Source organism: Polyergus mexicanus, unplaced genomic scaffold, assembly GCF_030449975.1.
Source record: "Polyergus mexicanus isolate NDT 795.1 unplaced genomic scaffold, iyPolMexi1.0 SCAF_4, whole genome shotgun sequence".
In the NCBI taxonomy this organism is placed as follows: Eukaryota; Metazoa; Arthropoda; class Insecta; order Hymenoptera; family Formicidae; genus Polyergus; species Polyergus mexicanus.
Genome location: NW_027223324.1, coordinates 7088072 through 7099811, shown reverse-complemented (window position 1 = coordinate 7099811; position 11740 = coordinate 7088072). Strand labels below are relative to the sequence as shown.

The following is an 11740-nucleotide window of genomic DNA, read 5'->3' as shown; positions in this document are numbered from 1 at the left end:
AAAATTCTTGTACAACATTACGAAAGTTGAGGATATACGTTTTACGGCACACAAAGCTGAGATCGCTATGTACGCAAGTTTTGGTCGTTCGGAACGTCTTAGTTACGTGTCAGTAAGTGAGATTTGTCTAAAATTCTTGTGCAACATCAAGGAAATTGAGAAGAATCGCTTCACGGCATACATTGTTAATATCGCTATGTACGCAAGTTTTGTTCGTTCGGAACGTCTTAGTTACGTGGCAGTAAGTGAGATTTGTCTAAAATTCTTGTGCAACATCAAGGAAATTGAGAAGAATCGTTTCACGGCATACATTGTTAAAATCGCTATGTACGCAAGTTTTGTTCGTTCGGAATGTCTTAGTTACGTGTCAGTAAGTGAGATTTGTCTAAAATTCTTGTGCAACATCAAGGAAATTGAGAAGAATCGCTTCACGGCATACATTGTTAAAATCGCTATGTACGCAAGTTTTGTTCGTTCGGAACGTCTTAGTTACGTGTCAGTAAGTGTGTTTAGTTGAAAATTCTTGTACAACGTTAACGAAATTGAGAAGAACCGCTTCACGTCATACATTGTTAAATTAGCTATGTACGCAAGTTTAGTTCGTTCGGAACATCTTAGTTACGTGTCAGTAAGTGGGTTTAGTCGAAAATTCTTGTACAACATTACGAAAGTTGAGGATATACGTTTTGCGGCACACAAAGCTGAGATCGCTATGTACGCAAGTTTTGGTCGTTCGGAACGTCTTAGTTACGTGTCAGTAAGTGAGTTTAGTCGAAAATTCTTATGCAACATCAAGGAAATTGAGAAGAACCGCTTCACGGCATACATTGTTAAAATCGCTATGTACGCAAGTTTTGTTCGTTCGGAACGTCTTAGTTACGTGTCAGTAAGTGAGTTTAGCCGAAAATTCTTGTACAACGTTAAAGAAATTGAGGATATACGTTTTTCTGCGCACAAAGCTGAGATCTCTATGTACGCAAGTTTTGGTCGTTCGGAACGTCTTAGTTACGTGTCAGTAAATGAGTTTAGTCGAAAATTCTTGTACAACGTTAAAGAAATCGAGGATATACGTTTTTCGGCGCACAAAGCTGAGATCGCTATGTACGCAAGTTTTGGTCGTTCGGAACGTCTTAGTTACGTGTCAGTAAATGAGTTTAGTCGAAAATTCTTGTACAACGTTAACGAAATTGAGAAGAACCGCTTCACGGCATACATTGTTAAAATCGCTATGTACGCAAGTTTTGTTCGTTCGGAACGTCTTAGTTACGTGTCAGTAAGTGAGATTTGTCTAAAATTCTTGTGCAACATCAAGGAAATTGAGAAGAATCGTTTCACGGCATACATTGTTAAAATCCCCAGTAAACACGCAGGGCTCATTTCCGTAACAATTATATAATATTCTATATGTATATATTACAGATCATTAAAATGAAACTATAACGTATCAGTTATATCAATAACATAATAAATCTATAATTGTTGCATAGAATTGTTATGTAATTTTGTCGTTACTTTGTTATGTAACATTTTTACAGTTTTGTGAACGTTAATGTGCATACTCTAAAAGTTTCGTAAATGCTACGTAACTCTAACGACGTAAATGTAACGTTATAATAAATACGTAACATTTATACAGTTTTGTGAACGTTAATGTGCATACTCTAAAAGTTTCGTAAATGCTACGTAACTCTAACGACGTAATTGTAACGTTATAATAAATACGTAACATTTATGTATTTTTGTGAACGTAAATGTGCATACTCTAAAAGTTTCGTAAATGCTACGTAACTCTAACGACGTAATTGTAACGTTATAATAAATACGTAACATTTATGTATTTTGGTGAAATGTAAATGTGTATACTCTAAAAGTTTTATAAATGCTACGTAACTCTAATGACATAATTGAAACGTTATGTTAAATACGTACCAATTATGTATTTTGGTGAATGTAAATGTGTACACTCTAAAAACTTCATAAATGCTACATAACTCTAACGACATAAGTGTATCGTTATGTTAAACATGTAACATTAACATTATTTTATTGATGTCAATGTATACATTTTTGTTAAAACCTTGTAAAAAGAATTCGTAAAAGGAAGAGAATTATGCAGAAACAAGAAAATGAAAGATTTTGAGAGAGGAAAGTTGCGATATATTTATTTATAATTTAAAAGCGGTAACAATATATCAATCATGCCTTTTTTAGAGAAGAACTACAACATCACAAACGCGTGCTCCGTGCACACCATATACATTTATTGTGTGTGTACCACATTTGATTTTTTTTGTGTGTATACAGGGTGATTCAAAACAACTTTTAGTTCTTAAAATGTCGTATTCTTGAATTAATTCTAAGACGATTTTTCCTTTATCAAAATTTTATCCGAAGCTTAGTTGTTAAATTATAATATATGTACACACACACACACACACACATATGTAATACACAGACACACACGCACACGATAAATGCGTGTGGCGCACGCAAAGCGCACACTTGTAATGTCTAGTAATAACAAAATTTCCATATCGTATTACACATAAAAAAATATATACCATTGTTGACATTTTTGAGTGTTCTGAAAAGATGATAAATGCATATAATATCATTGAGAAAAACGTATTTGAAACATATTTTCTTAATATAGAGTTATAAATGTGGAAAATAAAATTATATATTAAAAAAAAAATTTTTAAATATGCACCAGATATCTTTTTTTGAATGATATATGTATACTATTTTTCTGTTATGTAACATTTATGAAATTTTTATAGTATACACATTTACATTTATCAAAATACATAATTGTTACGTATTTAACATAACATTTCAATTATATCATTAGAGTTACGTAACATGTATGAAACTTTTAGAGTATATACATTTACATTCACCAAAATACATAAATGTTATGTATATTTAACATAACGTGTCAATTATGTCGTTAAAATTACGTGGCATTCACGAAACTTTTAGAGTATACACATTTATGTTCACCAAATTGCATAAATGTTACATAATAGAGTAACGACAAAATGACATAACATTTCTATGTAACAATTATAGATTCATTACGTTATTGACATAACTGATACGTCATAGTTTTGTTTTGTTCATTTATAACATATAGAATATTATGTAATTATTAAGTAAATATACGTTTACTGAAATTTTTTACTTATGTTCTTTGTGCAAGACGCATAATTAGTAAATTTTTCTCTACATTATGCATCTGTGTAAGTTATGTGAACATGCCCTAGGGGGTAAGTCTGTGATTGGCTTATTGTTAGTCGTATTAAGTATACGTGCAAGCATAGACATAGTCGCTGCTACTTGCGAGCGAGAGAGAACGCAAGGAGCACGGAACAGAGTATGTCCTTTTCTACGTGTATCTTTACCCCCACTCCTTAAATAAAGGCAAACGCTCGGTCTAGATATACTATGTCTATGCGTGCAAGGCTGCGTTCGGAAACATCACTCGTGTGCACACGAGTGTCGTTCTATCTTTGTTATGTACCAAAAGTTAAACAAAGATAGAACGTCGCTCGTGTGCACACGGGTAATGTTTCCGAACGCAGCTCTAGTGCGCAATCATCGTACAAAGCATCCCAAGCTTCTGCGCGCTAGGCTTTACTTTTCAATATGGCCAAATCTACGAAAACAGTAGTTGTGCGTGTGAAAAAATTGTGTTGAAAGTGTGAACAGTATCGAGATATTGGTAAGTATGAAATAAATATTAACTTAATAATTAATGCCAACAAATGATAATTGTTGTCTTGTGGTAAAAAAGCTATGCTAAAGATTGAATTCCTCTTGTGCAGTGAACAAAAGATACATCGCGTACCACGTGAAAACTGAAAACCACGTGCGCCTAACAAAGGACAAAGGACCTCGTGCCGGCGAAAGATACACCTAGTTTTGCCTCATTATTTTTATATTTTGGCATTTTTATAGTAAGTACGATTTATTTTATGCAACATTATTTTTCCCATGTTTTTTTTACAATATTTGTTGCACGGTCATATAATGAGAAAAACAAGAAATCTCTTATTTGCACTACTTTTTGAATCAGAAGCTTGAATATTTCGAGTGTAAAGTTACATCATTTCTTAATTATAGATTTTTTATTTTTTATTGCATTGCGGCATACTAAATTCCGGTTTATAATTTTTTTATAATGATCGTAATGGTAATTCCAATGATAAATGATATCAATTATGAAATATAGCTTTTATATTGTTGAACAAGATATCTGCATTAGAAAAAACTGTAGATATATTTTTTCGAATACTTCATATATTTTGAAAGTTTATTATTGACTGTTTTCATAATAATTTTTTGCAAATGAAATAGAATCTTATAATTAATAAATATTTTCTATGCATGAGTCTTAATTTTTCAATTTGGTATTTGATCGTGAATTAATTTGATGTAAACTGATTTTTATTCAAGTATAAAATATTTAAACATGATAGCATTAATTATTACAAGTCATTACATAATGAAGTTATAGGTCTTAAAAAATTGTAAATATTATGCGTGCAATATGCTTATATAATTACTTTAATTTATAATTTATAGTTTATAATAACATGCAACGTAACAAAAAAAATTATTCGTGTTTAATTAATTACAACACTAAAATACATTACAAAAATATTTCCGTTAAAAGACATTAAAAAATTATGTAGGTTGTTTCACCATAATTGTGAGAAATCAAATTTTTCATATATAAATGAAATACTATTTAAGAAACATAGATTGCATTTTTTCTGAAATTTTCTATTAGCGTCCTTAAAATATTACATAAATTATATTTTAATTATTGAATTAGTTTGTTTCGATAAAAAACTGCAAATGTCTTAAAACATTTTTTATTTGTCAAAATATTTTTAATTCTCCATATAAGCTTCCTATATATTGTTTCAGTGAAAAAGGAAAATATAATATAAACAATAATATCAGGCAAACCCAAACCTATATTCGTATACATAATCGCAATTCATCTATTTCCTATTGCTTTATAAAATTATATTATGTCCAAATCAAAATTAAGACTAGACATTAATTCTTTAACGCCAAGGCAGCGGCGACGTATTTTCTTAAAAAAATTTCGTAATATCTGCCAAATGACTATTAATTCAAATTTGGAAATTCAAAATAATATCGTAAGTTTATCGAATGGGCCAGGTAACATCGAACAATTACCTCAGCAGCAAAATGTACTAAAAGAAATTGATATCGATTATTCCAATGTAATGAACACTCATAAGTGTACAGAAAATAATCATGATTTAGTTTCTGAACATTCGGAAATTAGTATTGATAAAAATAGTCTTCAGTTAAGTATTTCAAGTGATAAATTTTCTAAAACAGAATTTTGTAAAACAGAACTTATTAACGACATCCGATTATGGGCTATTGAAAATCGTGTCAGTCATTCTGCTATTAGTAGTTTACTGAAAATTCTAGTAAAATACGGCCATAATGTTCCGATTGATGCTCGAACTCTATTTCAAACGCCCAAACAAGTAGTCATTATTGAAATGACACCAGGAAAATATTATCATGCAGGTTTAGATGATAGTTTGAAAAAATCTATTCGTAAGCATTATTGTCGAAATAATTTACCATCTCAGATAAATATTAATGTGAATATAGATGGTCTTCCTTTAACAAAATCTTCTGGGAGTCAATTTTGGCCTATTTTAGGTAGTATAGTTGCAGATATTTACACCGAACCGTTTATAATTGGTGTTTATCATGGTTTTGAAAAGCCAAAATGTTGCAATACTTTTTTGAAATATTTTAAGGATGATTGTTTAGAAATTTTCCGAACTGGCATTGTAGAATACGGCAAAAAAATAACTGTGAAATTGAACGTATTTATCTGCGATGCTCCTGCAAAATCGTTTATCAAGGGAACTAAAGGACATAATGCGTATTTTGGATGCGGTAATTGTATTCAAGAGGGAGATTACATAGAAAATCGAGTAACGTACCCAGAAATTAATGCAATGTTAAGATCAGATGAATCTTTTAAATTAAGAAAACAAGAAGAACACCATAAAATCACTTCAAATCTTGAAGATTTAAACATTGGAATGGTTACTCAATTTCCTTTAGACTACATGCATCTCGTACTATTAGGAGTAATGAAAAAATTGTTGCAGTTTTGGATTAAAGGTAAACATAATGTTCGTATGGTTGCAACTCAGATAACTCTTGCTTCAACTTCTTTATTATCTATGTCATTATTCCTACCTAAGGAATTTGCTAGAAAGCCAAGGAAATTAGATGAGGTTGATCGCTTTAAAGCCACCGAATTAAGACAATTATTATTATATACTGGGCCAATAATCTTTTTTAAAAAATTATCACGTGATAAATATGTTCATTTTTTGAGTCTGAGCATAGCAATTCGAATTTTATGTAGCAAAGAATATTGCGTACAACTGCTTGATTATGCACACAGTTTATTATTGTATTTTGTTGAAAATTATTGCACATTATATGGTCGTCAATATTTATCATATAACGTTCATAATTTAATTCATTTGTGTTATTATGTAAAATTATGGGGAGTGTTAAATAAATTTAGTGCGTTTAAGTTCGAAAATTACATGCAAAAAATTAAATCAAGAATTAGATCTTCGAGTCGGCCATTAGAACAATTAGTCAATCGTTGTAAAGAAGAAGATAATTTTAATATAACAAATGTAGAAAAGAATTATCCAATACCAAAAGTACGTATTATAAATGGCAAAAAGATAATAAAATCAGTTCAATGTAAAGGTTTCTATCTAAGTACAAGAACTGCTGATAATTGTTGTCTTTTGTTAGATGGTACAACGATTTCACTTACGACAATTTATTTTAAAAATAAACAGATTTACATTATTGGCAAAAAGTATTTAAATATTAAATCATTTTTTCGCATTCCATGCAACTCTTTAAATATCGGAATTAAAAAAATTAACGAGTCACAGTATGAGTTAATTACTATTCCATTGTCTGATATTAAATTAAAATGTGTAAAACTGCCTTTATGTGACGAAGAAGCTGTGATCTTGCCTTTACTGCACCAACAAGATATATGTTTATGGCGAGTACTCATATTGATAGAATATATAATTGAAAACAATATTAAATTAATTAACAAGTTTTACTTTTTTACAGATTATTAATAATGGTAAAAAATTTCGCTGTCGTAACTTTTCCAAGCGATGGGAATAATGAAGAAGAGATCGTATCAGAAGTTCCATCTTTATGGCTTTCTTCCAATTTAACAGAATGCTGATGGCCATCGGTAAAAAATATAAACATGTTTATTGTGAAACAAACTCCACCTGTTACTAATAATCCTAAATGGACACTTTATCCTATCAAATTTCATGGATATTATGGTAATTTATATTTTACTTCAGAATTTATGTAATTATTTTTTTAATATTTTAAAAAAATAATGTAATTTGTAAATTACGGTTTTGTCCTAATCAAGATTCATTAGATGAGGCTAGACAAAGAGCAACGAATTATTCTTCAAGCGATGAAAATAATACAAATCAAATAAAGAAGTCATGCACAAAACGGTCACTAAATACAGTTTATGATAATGAATCTGAATCTGATTCTGATGACTCACGTTCAATTATACCAAATCCACCATCAATCCACAATGTCTCACAATCAGCCAAAAATATTCAATCAATCTCAAATATTTTGGATTCAACAATTATTAATAATATTGATATGGAAATTCTTGATGGAACTATAGTACCTCACAAAAGTAATTTTTATTTTAATTCTTTTATTCCATTTTTATTATCTCTATAATAAAACGGTTTTTTTTTTAAATTATAGTTATTGTTTATTATGAGTAATCTAATACTTTTTTAATATTTCTAGATATGCAGGATGTATATACGTTAGTGTCAGAAATGTCAGATAAAATGGAAGGTTTTGTATTTACTTTTTATCTTATAATTTTATTAATATCTCTTTATGGCATTGTTTACTCAATATTATTAATTTTTTAGATAATTTTGAAAAAATATGTACAGCTATAACTACAATTTCATTAGACATACAAACTATAGATATTCGTTTAAAAAACATAGAAACACAACATAACCAACATAAGTCTAAAGACTCTGCCAGGGATACATCAAATATACAAAAATCTTTTCCGTTTAAGAGTATAAATGAAATAATAGCTTTTGAAAAGAATTTATCAGAAAATGCAGATGAGTACAACAAATTTGTAAGTTTAATTAAGTTATTTAAATGCAAATTTTATTTAAATAGAATAATGTAAATTATATTATTGGTATGTTTTATTTCTAAAGATGCTGTATATATCTCGCATAGGCGGAGGGTCCGCTAAAGAAAATTTAATTCGTATATATCGAACTTTATTTTCTAATGAAGTTGCCAAGGTATCATCCTGGAAAGGACTACGTAATCATTTTAAAATAAGTAGTTTAAAGTTTATATTGACGGGAATACAAGGTAAAATATATTTTTATATTTATAAATAAATTTATAAAATATGCAATTTAATTTAATGTAAAATTTTTTTAATAATTCAGCAACAATTTTGGCTCAACATCAATTCACAAACAAAGAGTTTGAAGACATCACGAAAGAATGGTTTCGCCAAGGTGGTCAAAGGCTTAGCAGACAACAAAAAGACTCTGAAGAAGCAAATCCGCAAGTTATTTAAATGTCTCAAAAGCTTATTATTTTTTCATTATAATCTTTTTTCTTATTAGTCTATGAGCTTTCGGCTTATGATCTTTTTTTTATTGGCCTAGAGTCTTAATTAACATAAGAAATATTTTTTTTAACTAATGTTTTTTTTATATTGAATGATTTTAACACTAAACCTACCACGACTGGTTAAACAATCGGTCAAAACGTTATCAAAGTTTAAAAATTTCTGCATTTGGTATAAATAAGTTGTCGGTAGATTTAGTGTTAAATACTTAAGTTTTTAAATTTTTATGTTCTAAAATCTAAAATCATAGTCTGCACTCTTTTCATTTTGAGTTCTCAACGTCATTATTTGAGTTAAATACTTCTTTTAGGAGAATTAGTAAAATTAAAGTATGCATTATGTTGATACATTTAATAGTTTATCTAACAATCTTTTTAATTACAAAAAGTATAATTGCTTTATTGTTTTTCTTTCAAATGAAAATCGAATTGCGTTTCCATTTTTGTTTAAATTAGATTTATTCTAACGGTACACACTTATATTATTAACAAATGTGTTATAATTAACGAATCATACATGAATCTCAAAGATTTTGACAAGTGTGTTTATGAAAAGTTTATGGATGTAAAAATTATAGTTTTCATGTGGGGAGAAGCCTAAAAAACTCATTTCTTATTGATGTATAGCGTTAAAACAAAAAATAATATCGCGAATACTCGAGTGTACCGTGAAGTTTAAATTTATCATATTAATTACTATTATAATAAATTTATAATTTATAATATTTCTAAATTTAATTAATTTATAATATTATTAATTGTTATTAGTGTACTATATTTTGCAACAAAATTAGGAAATTATTGTACTTCGGCGTAAAAAGGCGTAGAAAGGATGAAATTCAAATTGATATACTTTTCGAAAAAATTATCACAGAATGATATTTAAAACAGATTTTAAAGCTAGAAAACATAACTTTCCAATGCTCTAACGGAGATTTTTCTAACGATTTTTCTTATACAGATTTTATTACAAGTGGTGCTACTTTAAAATGAGGTTTGTAATTGTAGAAAAAAACTTCAACTTTAATAGGCGAGTACGTAGAGAACAATTTTTTCATCAATTCTATTAATTGTAATAAAACTTAACATTTTCTCTTTAAAATGCTTTTTTTAAACAGTTCTACGACCATATGACATTTTTTTTGCAAAAATACGTGAATTTGATTCTTTTTAATTTTGTGATTCTAATTGTTTGCAAAGTATATTAATTAATACAATATAAGTGCAATTTGTTATTTAAGTTTGAAATTATTATTAGCTATTAGTATATTTAAAGTTTTCTCTTAAAAAAAATATCTAAAATTATGTAATATAATTTAAATTATCATTATAATTGTAATTTGAAACAAAAATTAATTTTATAAATATTAATAATATTTGTTAAAAGATTTATTCATAAATTTGTTACAAGATTCATTTATTTAACAATTTAGCATATGTGGAAATAAAGAGTTGTTCAAGAAATCAAGTTTTTATTGTTATATATATCCATATCTTTATATATACACGATTTTCTAAACATAAATAATATAAGTTAATTCTCTTAATTTTAATAAAAAAACAACCATTAGTAATTTTATCCAATCAATAATTTTGCGCTGTATATTCAACTATAGCAGAATAGTTTCTTCATTTTAATCATTGATAAATATATATGTATTATTAATATATATATTTATCAATGATTAGACTGAAAAAAGACTATTCTATTATAGTTACTTAATTTCATGTCTAAATTTTAGATATTTGTTATTTGTTATTATCATTTTGTTACATATTATATACAGCATAGTGTTGCTGTATATAATACGTGACATTTTGATCTAAATGTTACCTGTAAATTACATAATGGTTACTAGAACAGATAATATGTGTTCTGTAAATAATATATAAATATTACAGAACAGTGTGTACTAAATTCTATTATAATGACGTAATTTTATATCTAAATTTTATGTATCTATTACGTATTATATACAGGCATAATGTTGCTGATATTTTCATCTAAACATCATTTAAAAGTTGACATAATCGTTACCATATCTGTTCTCTCAATGTTACAGAACAGTGTTTACTATGTTCTGTTACAGTTACGTAATTTATATATATAAATTTTATGTATCTATTACGTTTTAAAAGTTGACATAATGGTTACCATATCTGTTCTGTCAATGTTATGTAAATGTTACAGAACAGTGTTTACTATGTTCTGTTATAGTTATGTAATTTCATATATAAATTTTATGTATCTATTACATTTTAATTTCATGTATCTATTATGTTTGATATACAAGAATAATGTTGCTGACATTTCCATCTAAACGTTACTTAATCGTGGACATAACGGTTACCACAAAAGCGAACAGCTGTTTTGTAAATGTTCTGTAAAAGTTACAAAACAGTGTTTATTGGGTCGCTATGTACGCAAGTTTTGTTCGTTCGGAACGTCTTAGTTACGTGTCAATAAGTGAGTTTAGTCGAAAATTCTTGTGCAACATCAAGGAAATTGAGAAGAACCGCTTCAGGGCATACATTGTTAAAATCGCTATGTACGCAAGTTTTGTTCGTTCGGAACGTCTTAATTACGTGTCAGTAAGTGAGTTTAGTTGAAAATTCTTGTACAACGTTAACGAAATTGAGAAGAACCGCTTCACGGCATACATTGTTAAAATAGCTATGTACGCAAGTTTAGTTCTTTCGGAACGTCTTAGTTACGTGTCAGTAAGTGGGTTTAGTCGAAAATTCTTGTACAACATTACGACAGTTGAGGATATACGTTTTGCGGCGCACAAAGCTGAGATCGCTTTGAACGCAAGTTTTGGTCGTTCGGAACGTCTTAGTTACATGTCAGTAAATGAGTTTAGTCGAAAATTCTTGTACAACGTTAAAGAAATCGAGGATATACGTTTTTCGGCGCACAAAGCTGAGATCGCTATGTACGCAAGTTTTGGTCGTT

The 11740-nt window shown here is 28.5% G+C and overlaps 1 protein-coding gene across 2 annotated transcripts; it reads left to right on the top strand.

Annotated features, from left to right (window-relative positions):
• The first annotated feature begins 3113 nt into the window (after nt 1-3113).
• LOC138932304 (uncharacterized) lies at nt 3114-9070 on the top strand. 2 transcript variants are annotated; one of them, XM_070293984.1, is made up of 8 exons: nt 3114-3724; nt 3828-3959; nt 7186-7315; nt 7517-7795; nt 7915-7965; nt 8046-8269; nt 8355-8517; nt 8598-9070. In XM_070293984.1, exons 3-8 carry the CDS (start codon nt 7276-7278, stop codon nt 8729-8731), a joined length of 891 nt encoding a protein of 296 aa, XP_070150085.1. In that variant the 5' UTR covers nt 3114-3724; nt 3828-3959; nt 7186-7275; the 3' UTR covers nt 8732-9070. The 2 variants fall into 2 exon arrangements, with proteins under 2 accessions (XP_070150085.1, XP_070150084.1); XM_070293983.1 differs by having other exon boundaries at nt 7186-7412; nt 7508-7795.
• The last annotated feature ends 2670 nt before the right edge of the window (nt 9071-11740 follow it).